The sequence below is a fragment of the Triticum aestivum genome, chromosome 6B (assembly GCF_018294505.1).
Source record: "Triticum aestivum cultivar Chinese Spring chromosome 6B, IWGSC CS RefSeq v2.1, whole genome shotgun sequence".
Classification (NCBI taxonomy): domain Eukaryota; kingdom Viridiplantae; phylum Streptophyta; class Magnoliopsida; order Poales; family Poaceae; genus Triticum; species Triticum aestivum.
Window position 1 is genome coordinate 690,358,171 of NC_057810.1, and position 15,212 is coordinate 690,373,382.

Genomic DNA, 15,212 nt, shown 5'->3' on the forward strand with positions numbered 1-15,212 from the left:
ATGATTGTGTTTGGTGTCTTGCAATGGGGTGCGTGGATGGCAGAATGCAGTGGCGTTTCACTTCTTCGATCTCATCGAATGAAGTAGATGGCGCTGAGATCTAGCGGACACGGGGAAGAACTTCGGCCGACATGCCACAAAGTCTCGGCCTCGTCGCTTGCGGCGGTCCGGTTCATCGGCTCAAAAAGTATCCTCGTATGCAAAGGTGCTTCTCTAGATCTTGGTATGAAGGCAGTTCCCCTCTTTCTTCGACGTTGCCTCGGCGACGGTGGAGGACAATGGTGGGCGATGTTTTGGCGGGGCACAAGATTCTGCCGAAGTGAAATTCTAGTTTTACTTGTGAAGTCTTTGATGCAATATTTGCATGACAACTATATGTGCGTCTCCTGTAATGAGCATATATGTACTCTTTGTAATACGGAGTACATTTGTACAATGAAATATACTCCCTCCGTCCCATAATATAAGACGCATTTAGTGTCAAAAAACATCTTACATTTTGGGACGGAGGGAGTATGTGGTTATTTAAAAAAAAAAGGAATTCGGTCCTCTTCCTCCTCTGTTCGTCTCTCCACTCACTGGAGCCACGAGCCAACGACCCTCTCTGCGCCGGCGATTTGCCGCGTGCAGACGGCGGCTCAAGGCGCGCCGTCGACCCCCCGTGCCCGCGATCGCGGCCCAGCTGCCACCCCTTCTTCCGCTGCTCAGGCGCTTCACTAGCCCCCCTCCGGCGCGAAGTAACAGAGGTCTTCCCGTCGGACGCTCGCTCGCTAATTGCTTGCACCCGTCCAACGCGTTGGGAGAGGGAAATTGACGCGGGGTTCGACTGGGCGGGCACGCGGAGGGTGGAGGACTTCAGATCTGCCATTTCCCCGGCGGTTGCCAGCGACCGGCGCTTCCCGCTGTCCGCGAGTTGAGGTGAGATGCTGCCTCCATTTTTTTGCAGCTTGCTGCCTACAGAAAGAGAAAAGATTCACTGATTTGGCGATGCTAGATTTAACTAGGGTTTCGACCTTCGCTTGTTGATTGTTCTGCTCATTTCTGTGCTCTCCTACAGAAGGGTTGCCCGCCACCTGCTCGACGGAATGCATACCATTGCTGCTGCAGGCGGCGAGGATCCCTTCCGCGTCCTGCCCGACGAGCTCCTCCGGCATGTCCTGTCCTTTCTGCCAGCGGACGATGCCCTGCAGACCTGCGTGCTCGACACTCGGTGGCGTGACCTTTGGAGACGCGTGACCAGCCTGATCCTCTTCTTTGACAAGAGGTGAGTGCCTGTAGCTGCGAGCGTTTCGAGCAGCTGGCGAAGCTGGTCACCAGCCTCCGCGGGCACTCGCCTCTCATCAAGTGTGAGATCAATGTCTATCCCGGTGATCCGCCGGAAGCGTTCACGAACACCACCAAGCTGTTGATTGGTTATGTGCTAGCATGCCAGACCGAGGAGCTCACACTCAGCCCCGTTGACGTCGAGGACATTGATGGCCTTGACCCACCAATATTCGATGTGCCTCTCATCTCCCAGCACCTGAAGGCCATAGACCTTCACTGGGTTTGCCTAGAATTCCCTGGTTTAGACTTCAGCGGCTGCCCGGTATTAGAGGATCTCAAGCTGCGGCATTGCAGCATTTATGCGCGGGAGATATCATCCAAGTCACTGAAGCGTCTTTGCATCACCGATTTCTGCGTGGTCCCTCTGGATTTCCGCATTCGGATTTGTGCCCCGGATCTTGTCTCATTGCAAGTTGATGATTTTGATGGCGTGACCCCTTTCCTTGAGGACATGCCATCTCTGGTAACAGCCTATGTCGGGCTTAAGCGTGCATGTCACGATTGGTGTGAAGATATGCACCTGAAGGGTTGTGGTTTGTATGACTGTGGTTGTCATACTTATCCCGTAGAGGGAGGTGTGCTTCTCAATGGTCTGTCCAATGCTGTCAATTTGGAGTTGATAGCTGTACGTCAAGTGGTATGTTTACACTTACTGCCTTTCTTACCCTTAGTGTCATTTGCTACCTGCAGTTTGCCTTGTAATATCAATTCTTAGATCTGCATATAAGCAACTTGCTTTCTTTTCATCACCACAGTTCGATACTTCCATGATTCTGTCTATACCAATGGCTCTCAAGTCAATCAATTAGTAACATAGCGTCTTAATCAGATAAAATGTGATACTTCTGGTGCTTGAGGTCTAGTTTTGTCTCTTCTTAGTTACTTTTGGAACTAAAAGTATCAACCCGTTGTTGACTTCTTTTTTGTTCATTTGCAATCTGTCCAGTTTATCTATACATGGGATTTGGAATGGTGCCCAATATTTTGCAACTTAAAGACTCTGTTACTCAATGAATGGTTCACAGCTATTGACCTAGTTTGCATTCTCCAACACTCTCCACTTCTTGAGATGCTCACTCTTCAGCTTGGTGGTATAAAGGTATGTTCTGTGTATAAGGTATCGTCACATATGTGCTATTGTCTTACTGAATGTTTTGCATTATATAGAACCTCACTAGAGCAAGAGGGGCCCAAAAAACAATAGAACAATCATTCATGTGTGCGCACCTCAAGGTTGTCAATATCGAATGTGATGAGGTTGATGAGGACATTCGCAAAATTTTGAAGATCTTATGGACATGTGGCATACTCCGTGATCACATTAGCATAAAGGCTCCATCCTCACCCTCATACTGTAAGTTGCCTATTTTCGTTCTTCATGTCCCATATGTTTGTGCAATTTTCCTATTTGTTCTAACACGTCTACTGTAACTACATTAGCTGTATAAATCCATTCATATTCAGTATTCATTGTCCTTTAGTATTAACTGGATTGCACGCTGGTGGAGTTCAGAATGGCCGTTAAATTCCAACAAATTTAGTTACTCTGTAAATACTGGTTGGAGTACATTAGTTAGAAAATATCGTCATTCATCCTATAAATCAGTGCCATGCAAAATTAGTTGTGTTGATTTTCTTCTCTTTGCACTGTATATTTACTGATGAAGCTAGGAGCTGTTTTATCTCGGAAGTGCAGTTTACTTTTGCTGTTGTTCTAGTTGATAGATTAAATTTTACTGAGAAGATATATTCCTTTCTTTATAGAATAACAAGGTATATAATCCTAGAATGTAGTGTCTCGTGTCCATCTAGCAAAGAGAAACTGCATTGCCTTCTTGTTTTCACTGTTGCTCCTAGCCTGCTGTTCGTGAGATCAGTTTGATATACAAATTACACGCATGCGGCAGTACTATGTGAAACCACTTGAGTCTTGAGACCTATCTGAATGGTCATGTATATGTCGCCCTCACATGGCCGAACTCTATTCTCCTGTGTATATCTATCAAGGGCATCTTGGTACCAAACTTATTGTGCACTGTCATGTTTTGTGCAGTTTTCAGTTTCCAGAAGGACCCGCTGCCACTGCTTCCTTTGTAGGTGCAGCACCGGACCGTGCTGCTTCCACCACTCAAGGCAATTAAGATGTGGGCTTGGTCGTATTGTAGGCGTAAAGCCTTTTGTTAGTCTGCAAGGGCGGTCCTTTGCTGGCCGTTATCGCTGCATTTAGTTTTCTCGCTTTCTACCTTCCGGTCCATTTCCTGAAAAAAACCTTGGTGTGTTGAATGTTTAGTGCGAGCCAGCAGATCACCAGAACAGTTTCCAGTTGGTTGAAGTCCTGCTGTGTCATGGTTAGTCAGAAGGTTGCTCTGTTTCCGTTATCAGAGATGGAAATTGGGCCGGGACTTTGCCATGTCTAATGGAAATTGGGCTCGTGTGCCCTGTTTGACTGCGTAAGTTTGTCTTGCAGGAAGTCTCGCTTCATTAAATCTTAGGTGCAGAGTGTCGAGATGTTGCCATGTTGGGCTTTGTCTGGGATGGGATGCGGCACCTGAACCCGGTTTTAAGGGGGCAACCCCTGATTTCTGTGCATGCATCTTCTTCTGTCGCCGTGTATCATAAGCGAAGTCCGGATACTAACCTTTTGTGTAAATGGTCTGGTGAAGCTCCCTCTTGATATACTGGCATCGACAATGACAGGGTTGTCATTTCTTTGGTGCTTCATATGCTTACTCAATCTTCATGTCCACTTTATTAATTTACACATCAGTTGGAGGGTATGACACCCTTTATGAATCTCCACGTGCTGTCGATCATGTTGGGAGAAACTGTGCTAGAATATTTATTGCTACAACCAGTTGAAGAAAGTGTGGTCCTCAGTCTGGGGAATTGAACGGATGCAATTGCTATTGGTTCCTGGTATTTATGGTGATAGAGGAGAAAGTTAGTGCATAATGAAAAGGCCGTTGAACCTAAGTTCATAGCAATGACAATTAGAAAGTTTGTTGCTAACTATACTATGGCAAGTGATGTAAAGGCGACGATCAAGCGACATGGCTGGGAAAGACCAAGGAGCAACTATGTGAAACTAAATGTGGATGGGGCTTTTGACTCAGATTTACTCAAGGGCTCGCATAGCACTGTCATTAGACTCGAATGGTAGATTCGTCGCAGTAGGAAAGGGAAAATTGATTGGTGCGAAGATGTGCTTATGGCCGAGGCATTGGCCTTACGGTTTGGTCTCAATTTGGCAACTACAGTCGGGTGTAACCGCATAGAGGTGAACTCCGACAACCTCGAGGTGATAGGGACAATGAAGAATGGAGGTCGCTTTTCGGTCTATGGGTGACAGTTTTTGATGATATATATCACCTTGCGTGTGATTTCCCGTATATTATTTTGAGCATGCTCTTATAAAGACTAATTGTGTTGCACATGATTTAGCCAAACTAGTTAGAAGTAAGGTATGTGCGGGGTGGATGGAAGATCCACCCTAAAAAATGTTGATACTCTTGTAAAAGATAATATGGTGATCACCTTGCAATAAAGAGTATTTTTATGTCAAAATGAAAATAATCTGCAACTGATGGTAGATAGAAATAGAGTGCTTCCATCCATAAGTGGAGACTGCATGCACTTCCCTCATAGTTTTCCACTGTTTGTCCAAGCCTGATGTTTCTTTTTTAAGAATAAAGGCTCAAGAAGAATCGGAGCCCGATTTTGAATTAACAAAGACATCGACCAGTCAGGATTTGAAAAAGGAAAAGAAAAGGCGACCCGATACAAGGATGATGCCGAACATCCAAGCCTGATGTAAGTTTGATCAGCAGAGACTGATGCCGAATTGCATGTATGCCAGTATGCCACTGCTATAGTCATCTTGGCTCCGGCGCATCGGAGGAGGGTTCGTGCTATATGTCGTGCGCTAGTTATGTTTGTGCACGACCGTCGGAGCTGAGTATGCCACTGCTATATGTCGGCGGTGAGTTCGGGAAGGTTGGCTTGCTCAGCCCCGACGCAGTCACCGCCGACACAGCCACGGCTAGCATACGTTTTTCCAGGCAGTCAAGATCCAGCCATCGCCTGATCAAAAAACTAAAGATTCAGCCGTCGCCTTGCCGGCCATCGAGTGTACGCGTACGTGCAAGCTAGTCAAAGATTTTGATCAATAAATAACGGTTTTGCCTGTTTGTTTTGGCGAGGGTGGAGCGGCCATTGTGCTGGCTGGATGCAGTGAGCAGCGAGTAGTGGCAGGATCCAATCACCGCCTTGCCGGCCGGCGATGGTGATATACTGAGAATATATGTAGAGAGTGAGACTTCACCAGAATTCATAGACGCATGTGAGAGACAATTGTAAAGAGAGCCTTGACTCAGTGGTTGGGCATATGATTGTGTATTCTAACCATCCGAGTTCAATTTCTAAAATTGACAGGTGATGCACATGAGTTTTCCCTATTTATTGAGGATCAAGTTTGGTGTGTAGTGAAATAACTCATCAAAAAAATATCTTGATACTCATTTAAAAAATTATGAGGACCATGTTTATACCAAAATGGCCGTATGCATCCCTAGTTGGTGCAGAGGCCGGGGAAGTGAAATTCTCCCCCAATTTTAAGAGCCACCGCCGCGCTCCTTCCTGTCTCGCGCGCCTTCCCATCTCGCGCTCGCGCAGCCACCGCCGCCGCCAGCGGCTGATCTCCCTCCTCCGGCCACCTCCGGCCCAGCCAAGCACATATCCGGAATCCTCCCGACATCCTCTCTCCATCCACCCCGAAGCCCGGCGCGACCCCCTCGCGCCGCCACCCAGGGCGACGCCAGGGGGACCTAATTCCTCGCGCCGCCAGCCTTCCCGCGAGGCAGATCGCTGCCGTCGCTGCCGCCGACACTGGTCGCGGTGGTGACGGGGCTAGGGCAGGAGGGAAGAGATGGATCTCCCATCAGGCGGCTGGGGCGCCTCGTGCGGGGTCTTCGCGCGGTAGCCACGACGGCGTCCTGGCTGTGCGGCGGCAGCCGGCGAACCTGCTGCCACCGGCACTGGCCGTGGTGGTGGCGCGCCCGACGCCTACAGGGCTAGGGCAGGAGGGAAGCGACGGATCTCCCATCAGGCGGCCAGGGCGCCTCATGCGGGGTCTTTGCGCGGCAGCCACGGCGGTGTCCTGGCTGTGCAGCGGCAGCCGGCGAACCCGCTGCCGCCGGCACTGGCTGCGGTGGTGGCGGCGCTCGACGCCTAAATGGCTAGGGCAGGAGGAAGGCAGCCACGTCGGCGTCCTGGCTGTGCGGCGGCAGCCGGCGAACCCGCTGCCGTCGGCACTGGCCGCGGTGGTGGCGGCGCCCGACGCCTAAAGGGCTAGGGCAGGAGGGAAGCGACAGATCTCCCATGTGGCGGCTGGGGCGCCTCGTGCGGGGTCTTCACGCGGCAGCCACAATGGCGTCCTGGCTGTGCGGTGGCAGCCGGCGAACCCAGGGCTGGCGAGGTCCTCTGGTGGGATTCTCCGCTATGCGATGGGCGGCGACGGTGGCCGTGGATCTAGCGTCCTAGCCAGATCTGTCACGGTTCAGCCATGGCCGGCTGGCGGCGCTTGATGGGGCCTGGATGGGACGGCCGGAGGTCCTCAACCGGCTTTCTGACGACACCATACGTCTTCATGGAGAGGTTCATTCGGTTCCGGTCAGCCGTGAGATCGGAACGACGTGGCTTCCGGTGAAAATCGCGCCTGACTGCTGTCTTGGCGGACGATGGCGGTGTCGCGGACGTCGTTCCCTTCTTGAGGCATTATTGTTGTAGGTCAAGTCAGCCTGATCGGGAAGTTCCGGGAAAAATATCTGGGTGTACCTGATCGGACGATGACGGCACGTCGTTCTCCCTCCCGGGGGCATTGTTTTGGAGCAAGTGCTGGTTAGAGGGGACAAGAGGAGGAGCGATGATTTATCTTGTCCATTGATGACAGTGGATCTCGGCGACGTGGCGCAGTGGAGACTCGGTGCTCGATGCACGGAGATGGACTCGCGCAGGAGGGTGATGCTGTCTGGCGTCGTGGTGGCGTCGGCGGCAGCTAGACCGGGTAAGGTAGATGCAGCAGTACAACTCTGAAGATGGATTGGTGGCAGGTGGCTGCAGCGGCCTCATACCCGGCAGGCGTCCTGATTGAGGAGCACGTCAGACTGGTGGGTGCCTATACCCGGCAGGCGTCCTGGTTGGGACCTCAGGTCTTAGAGCATCTCCAGCCGTTCGGCCCCCCAGGGCGCATAAACATCGCCCCTGGGGGCGAGCCGACGATTCTTTCGGCGCTGGGGGCGGTTTTGCGCCCAGTCGTCGCCCCCAGTCGCCAATTTTGGCCCACTTTTGAAGCCCCATTTCGGCAAAAAAGGCCCATATGGGCGAGAATAGGCCCATATTCGGCATTGTTCGCCGTGGCTCGGCGTTCAATTTTCAACATAAATATTTTTAACACATATTTCATCACAGAAATTTCAAATACTTCAACAAAATAGTACAACAACAAATAGTTCAATACAAATTATATAGTTCAACAAATAAAAACTCATATTTCATCACACGTCGTGCCCGGTGTCGCCCTTGAGCCTCCATAGGTGCTCTATCAGATCTTGCTGTAGTTGATGATGCACCTGTAGGTCTCGGATCTCCTGACGCATACTGAGGTAGGCAGTCTAGGTTGTCGGTAGCTGGTGATCAACTTGGGCAAGAGGACCCTGTCGGTGGTATGGTTCAGTGTCAAAGACTGGCTCTTCCTGCTCACTCTCAATGATCATGTTGTGCAAGATGACACAACAGGTCATGATCTCTAACATTTGATCTTTCGACCAGGTCTGAGCGGAGTACCGGACAACAGCAAATCGAGATTGGAGCACACCAAATGCCCACTCGACATCCTTCCTGCAAGCCTCCTGAATCTTCGCAAACCAGGCGTTCTTGCCTCCAGACACAGGGTTTTTGATGGTCTTGACAAATGTCGACCATCTCGGATAGATGCCATCAGCTAGATAGTACCCCTTGTTGTACTGCCGCCCATTGATCTCGAAGTTCATAGGAGGAGAATGACCTTCAACAAGCTTGGCAAAGACAGGAGAGCACTGCAGCACGTTGATGTCATTGTGAGTTCTTGGCATACCAAAGAAGGAGTGCCAAATCCAGAGGTCCTGTGTGGCCACCGCCTCAAGTACCACACTACAACCGCCTTTGGCGCCTTTGTACATCCCCTGCCAAGCAAATGGGCAATTCTTCCATTTCCAATGCATGCAGTCGATGCTTCCAAGCATCCCAGGAAATCCTCTTGCTGCATTCTGTGCTAGGATCCGAGCAGTGTCTTCCGCATTGGGTGTTCTCAAGTATTGCAGTCCAAACACTGCCACCACTGCCCGACAAAACTTGTAGAAACATTCTAGGCTGGTGGACTCGGCCATGCGCCCATAGTCGTCCTGTGAGTCACCGGGAGCTCCGTATGCAAGCATCCTCATTGCTGTCGTGCATTTCTCGATGGAGGTGAATCCAAGTTTGCCGGTGCAATCCATCTTGCATTTGAAGTAGTTGTCGAACTCCCGGATGGAATTCACAATCCGGAGGAAAAGCTTTCTGCTCATCCGATAACGGCGCCGAAATGTTCTGTCACCGTGAAGTGGAGCATCGGCGAAGTAGTCGGAGTAGAGCATGCAGTAGCCTTCGAGACGATGCCAGTTCTTTGCTTTCACCCGCCCCGGCGTCGAGCCACCTCGCCGCGGCTTTTCATTGCTCGCCAGCAGCTGGGCGAGGGCGGCGAGCACCATGAGATGCTCTTCTTCCTGGACGTCGGCCTCGGCTTGCTCCTCCAGCAGCGCGGCGAGCACTTCCTCGTCATCCGAGTCCATCGCCGAGGCAGGCAAATCGCCGAACACCTTGCGCGCGATGGGCGTGCACCCGCCGCTAAACTGCCCCTCCGCTGCCGGAAACGGCGGCCGGAAACGCCCAGCTGGTGTCGGAGGGGCTGTCGCGGCGAACCTCTCCTATTTTTCTGGCGGGGAATGGCTACCTACCGGTGAAGGGCGGCGGGGCGGTGCGGGGATATACCTAGTTGCGGCCGAGAGCGCGGGGGGGGGGGGGGGGGGTGGGAGGCGAGTCGGGGAAGTAAATCTTGACTTTTCACCTGACGGCGTGGGCCAACCGTGCTTTTCCCTTGCGCCGGAGCCCCCAAGCGCCCCCCAGCGCGCCGGGTTCGGCCTGCTGCCGCCGGGCGGAAAAAAGGACCGAACCGGCGCTTTTCGTCGTTCTGGGGGCGCGACTGGGCTGTTTTTTTGGCGCCGGCGCCGAAAAAGTCGCCTGGGGGGCCTGTTGGGGGCGCGGCTGGAGATGCTCTTAGACGCTAGGTTTGGCTGCGAGGTCTGTTTGGTATTAGGCCCAGACTATCAGCGCTTCTTCATCAACTGGATAGGAGTAGCGACAGATGTTGCTTAGACGGTGGCTTTAGTCTTATTGTTATATGACTTTGTTAGATCTTGTGTTAATAATTAATAAAATGACTGTATGGATCGTCCAGATGCAGAGGCTGGGGTCTTTCTCCTTCTCTAAAAAAATGTGAGAGACAACGAACAATATGCCACCCACCCTCCGCCGGCTGCATTATTGCAGTACCGCTGAACCGTTCTTACACGGTGCGTGACGTGACAATACATCCAGACGTGCTGCATCACCGAGCTTTGGCTCAACCTGCATGTGCTGCACCCGCCACCTACGCACACAACGCCTGAATGCATTGAAAGATTACCCACCTCGGCCGGCTACGTACGCATCGCCATTTTCCGGGAAGGGTGTCTTACAAAGGGATGAAGGTCTGAAGCTGGCATAACAAATTAACATGGCTCCTCTCACTCCCAGGCTTGTAGTGCCCATAGATGTGAAGAAGAAGCCATGGGAGCAGGAGGTTCCTCTCCACAACCGCTGGCACCCGGATATCCCTCCGGTCGCCGATGTAACTCAAGGGGAATTATTCCGTGTTGAGATGGTCGATTGCACCGGAGGGCAGGTTAGAGATGATGACTCGGCGGATGATATCAAATCTCTGGATTTCGCAGCGGTAAGTATGCATTCACTTGTTTTTATGGAAGAAATGTTTGTTTTATGCATAGTTGCTGGATTTGTTAGACAAGGCGGCGAAGACTGTTCGATCTAGATCGGGGTTGGAAGTTGCTCCTATTTGTTGACTATGGTTTGATGTTCTGTTTATTATGGTAGAGAAGCATTTCTCTCATGCATGCATGCATCAAATAGAAGCAAGTGTTAATTGTGCCAACAAACTGAATATGGGTTTTCCACAGCCTCACTATCTCAGCGGCCCCCTTAGAGTAGTTGATGCCGAAGGGGTTCCGGCTTCACCTGGTGATCTTCTGGCGGTGGAGATATGCAACCTCGGCCCGCTTCCTGGTGACGAGTGGGGTTATACTGGAACATTTGAAAGGGAGCATGGAGGCGGGTTCTTAACTGACCACTTCCCGAGTGCAAGAAAAGCCATTTGGTATTTCGAAGGAATTTACACGCACTCCCCTCAGATACCAGGTAAAAGTTGTTGCTATATATTACTATAAATGAAGCATTTCAGCTCTATATCATTCAAATAGTTCCATTTTGCGCATACCACAGGTGTTCGGTTTCCGGGGTTAACTCATCCTGGTATAGTGGGAACTGCACCGTCAGCTGAGCTTCTCAATATATGGAACCAAAGGGAAAGAGAATTGGTCGAGGCGGGTCATGAATCTCTGAAATTGTGTCAAGTTCTACACCAGAGACCTCTTGCTAGCTTACCAACCTCCCACAACTGCTTACTTGGGAAGGTATGATGTGCTGCCTCATGAATGGTTTCACTTTTACAGCTTTTCAAGTTCTACTTTCTTCCTGTCGATGCATCTTAGTTGTAAGCTTTGCGTTTTGCAGAGAAATAAATAAAAATGATTAATTTTGTTATGTGACCCATAATTCCAGTGCAACAGTTTTGCACGCGGATACTATTTATTTAGGAAATATATAGGAGTAATTTGTTTCTGAAAGCAGGGATGATCCCTCATCTTCCTTGCATTGGTAAAATCAGCATGCGTTTTACAACCTGGAGGAACTCAGGAATAGACGGATTTACATGTTCTACATTAAAGTTTAAGGCGTGAAGAATCCATTGCAAAAATTGAAAGATAACAAAATGTTTTTGTACTGTTGCTAAACGCTTTTGTCTGATGCTGAATAGAGATGGCCACAACGCGTAGCCAAAAAATGGTCACCTGGGATCTAAATCATGATTGACACACCATTTGATCTCTTGAGCCGATCCCCATTTGTTCACCTCACTTGGCCCTGCTCCACCAGCAAGATGCAGCTGAGAAGATCTATAATCCTCTAATAATCACTCCTTACAGAGATGACAGACCAAGTCTGGCTAACCACCATGGCACGGAGTCAAAGAACGGTTGGAGAAAAGTTAACAACAAAAAATATCGCCACCACTGGCAGATGTAGACTGAACATATTGAAGAATATACTCAATAAAATTAAATTGCCAGTGATCAGGTTCATATAATTAGCAATCCAAACAATCATAAGCCCGGTGTTCATTGATACTTTGTTTATGTATGGTCAGAGAGCTATGTTCACAATGCATGCAATGTTCTGCAGATGCAAGAAGGGACTGCTGAATGGGAAAAAATTGCAAATGAAGCAGCAAGAACGATTCCTGGAAGAGAGAATGGGGGTAACTGTGACATAAAGAATCTAAGCAGAGGTTCCAAAGTTTATCTACCAGTATTTGTTGAAGGAGCAAATTTGAGTACTGGTGATATGCACTTCTCCCAAGGTGATGGTGAAGTCTCATTTTGCGGAGCAATAGAAATGAGTGGATTCCTTGAGCTAAAGTAATTTCCTTAATTTGCTCTTTTCTACACTTTCCAATACTTGTCACATTATACTGTGTTTTAAATGTGACTGGTGTCTCATAGGAGTAGTTGTTTACTGGACAACCCAGATTGCCAGATCCATTAATGTAATAGAAATTCCCATTGTTAAGTTTCACCATTCGTCATCAAGAAACTAGGCTGGCACAGTAGCAGGAAGCATCTTAACAGTTGCTTGCTTGAGACCTGTAAGATCCAGATGGGCAGAGATAAATAGATACTAATGCATATAGCTATATTTCTAACAACATTGTTAATTCATATCGTACCTAACAAACTGCAATTCTTAGTTGATTAACCTTATAGGAGTAGCTGAATTTGCTAGTTGCATAACATAAGAATTGCCTATGTGATTCACTTCTCGCGGTATGCTTGTGAAGCTCTAATGATTTACTTTATGTAGGTGTGAAATCATAAGAGGTGGCATGAAGGAATACTTGACTCCTGTTGGTCCAACACCACTTCATGTAAATCCTATCTTTGAGATAGGTCCGGTGGAGCCACGTTTCTCGGAATGGTTAGTCTTTGAGGGCATCAGCGTGGATGAGTCGGGGAAACAACATTTCCTTGATGCATCAGTTGCCTACAAGCGTGCAGTTCTCAACGCCATTGAGTACCTTTCTAGATTTGGGTACTCCAAGGAGCAGGTAGGCACTAGGATTATTAACTACAACAATGTATTTTGGGTTGTATGCAGGTCTATATCATGTGAGAGTGATATTATCAAAAGTTCTTAACTTTGGGTTGTATGCAGGTCTATATTTTACTGTCATGCTGTCCATGTGAAGGTAGGATATCTGGAATAGTAGACGCCCCTAATGCAGTGGCGACACTTGCCATCCCTACAGCGATATTCGACCAGGTATCCTGCAATAGCCCCAATACACTGTCTTCTGGACATCATATCTGTTAATTCTTGTGCCTTTTATTTTTCATCTTCTTAATACGAATATAACAAGGTTGTGGTTGATTCCTTTGTGTAATCTTGTATATACCTTAAGTCTTTTGTGCAACATTTTTTTCTAAGGAAACCAAATAGTGGTGTGCATTGACAGTTAGTAGAGATATGTGTAGTAGAGGTTTTTTGTATCACATCATATCAGTGTTGATACTGCTAGGTTTGGTTTGCATACTAAATATGTACCCAGTTACTCAATGGAAACATCAGTCTAATCAATATTAGGCTGAAGTAGTAGTAGTATGTGTATAATTGTATATAGACTACCCATGTTTCTGTTGCAAATAATCTTGTTGCCTAAGAAAAAATGATCTTGACCGGTGCATGTCGGCAAGAGAAGTGATATTCGCCGATATCACTTGAAGCATCAGGTCTAGCAGCAAATATAACCAGCATGCATGTCAGTGACAAAGCTTAGTTTGTGTAGTAGGAAGTGGAACGTGTCACTGGTAGAGTATCTCCTTCATTCATAGGTTTTTCCAGTGTTATGAGTATTTTTATTTAAAACTCCAGTGCATGACATTTAATTTTTAACATATATAGGATATAAAGCCAAAACGCCTGGGGAATGGACCAAAATTGAGAAGATTTCCGGATGTTCTGAGATGAACGTACAGTGGACCATATATATTAGCACAAGACCAAGGCGGTACAAGGGCACCACAACGTCGATATCTAAAGTGATGCATGATCATGTTTAGACTACTGTCTAATAATAAATCTACATAACCATCTTTATTATTTGAATAATCATTTCAGTAGGTGCGGCATGGAATGTGGACTTGTAGTTGTGATGTGGGATTTCTTGATTCTAGACACTTGAAAATTTGTAAAGCAGACGTATATGAAGATACATATATGCCATAATGTTTATCTTGCTGCAAAGTTTTATCATGTAAGACATGCAAGTATTTTGCTTGTGATTACTATTGAGACTAGCATAGCGCCCTCGCAAATGCAAGCCATCATCTTTAGTGTGCCGAAAGCGTCAACTATCTATTTCTGTCAAATAAAAGAACAAAAATCAGATACATTTTTAAGGTGTAACTTTTATCTCTTGTTTTTTATATGATTATGTTGCTAAGAAATAATAGATGAGAATCATGAAACACTTCTACGAAAATAGTGAGACTAACTCCTTTGTTCTCAATAACTTACTTTACTATGATACCCTGCGTGTTACTGCAGGAATCACTAACAAATAATTTGATATTTAGAAACATGAGAATGTTATCGAAAAAGGCTTTCGCCCCGATTTATATATAAAGAATGTTTATGGAAACATAGTATATTTTGATGACAGGGAATTTTGTTTGGAAGAAATATTGTTTAGAGTGTCATCATCTAGATAAAACATGATCAAACGCATAAAATGTGCCTAAGTCCATTGCATCATTTAGAAAAGTGACCTCAAACTTTCAACAAAAAGTCTATTTTTTTACTGCACAGAGGAATCTATTACATATTAAAAGTATATTACGAGTTAGTAAGAAAAATAGACATAATATAAAATCTTGCAAGAAAAACATTTTACCGTTAATTTGATGTCCCATATTAATAAAGATAGAATCAATGGACGCAATCTTTTTTTAGAACAATTCACCCGCTTTATTGATGCATAGTAATGTTTTGAGGAATACGAATTACATCATGAGGCTGAAGAAGCCAGGAATGCCAACCAACATATAAGGAAAGAGCATAACGGGCTAAATTATGATTTATGAACTTTCAAATTGGGACAACGTCCTTCATGAGCGAATGTTACTTCCTAAAATTTCTTGGACTATTCGCCTATTTCCTTAATCACCGAGGCATTATGGCCACATGAATTTTGATGGATATCATTGACAACCGAGAGACGGTCTGAAGCGATCTTCAGTCAACGAACTCCTAAATCCTCAGTCAAAGCTAAAGCCTCCTGGCACGCGAGTGTTTCTAAGATAGCTGGATCGGAAAGAGCCAGAAAGGTTACTGCTGATGATCGGAGTATTTCCCCTCGCAGGATG

The 15,212-nt window shown here is 47.4% G+C and overlaps 2 protein-coding genes across 3 annotated transcripts; both read left to right on the top strand.

Moving 5' to 3' along the window:
- Positions 1–546: 546 nt before the first annotated feature.
- Positions 547–3,817, top strand: LOC123139314 (uncharacterized). Of its 2 annotated transcripts, XM_044559121.1 has the most exons (5): positions 547–918; positions 1,058–1,963; positions 2,273–2,425; positions 2,494–2,680; positions 3,380–3,817. In XM_044559121.1, exons 2-5 carry the CDS (start codon positions 1,778–1,780, stop codon positions 3,421–3,423), a joined length of 570 nt encoding a protein of 189 aa, XP_044415056.1. In that variant the 5' UTR covers positions 547–918; positions 1,058–1,777; the 3' UTR covers positions 3,424–3,817. The 2 variants fall into 2 exon arrangements, 1 of the variants encoding a protein (XP_044415056.1); XR_006469524.1 differs by lacking the exon at positions 1,058–1,963 and having other exon boundaries at positions 548–918.
- A 6,251-nt stretch (positions 3,818–10,068) lies between these two features.
- LOC123139312 (formamidase) lies at positions 10,069–14,135 on the top strand. The gene is made up of 7 exons (XM_044559117.1): positions 10,069–10,390; positions 10,632–10,869; positions 10,954–11,144; positions 11,974–12,209; positions 12,652–12,895; positions 13,003–13,110; positions 13,750–14,135. The coding sequence occupies exons 1-7, from the start codon at positions 10,172–10,174 to the stop codon at positions 13,813–13,815; spliced, it is 1,302 nt and encodes a 433-aa protein (XP_044415052.1). The 5' UTR covers positions 10,069–10,171; the 3' UTR covers positions 13,816–14,135.
- Positions 14,136–15,212: the final 1,077 nt, after the last annotated feature.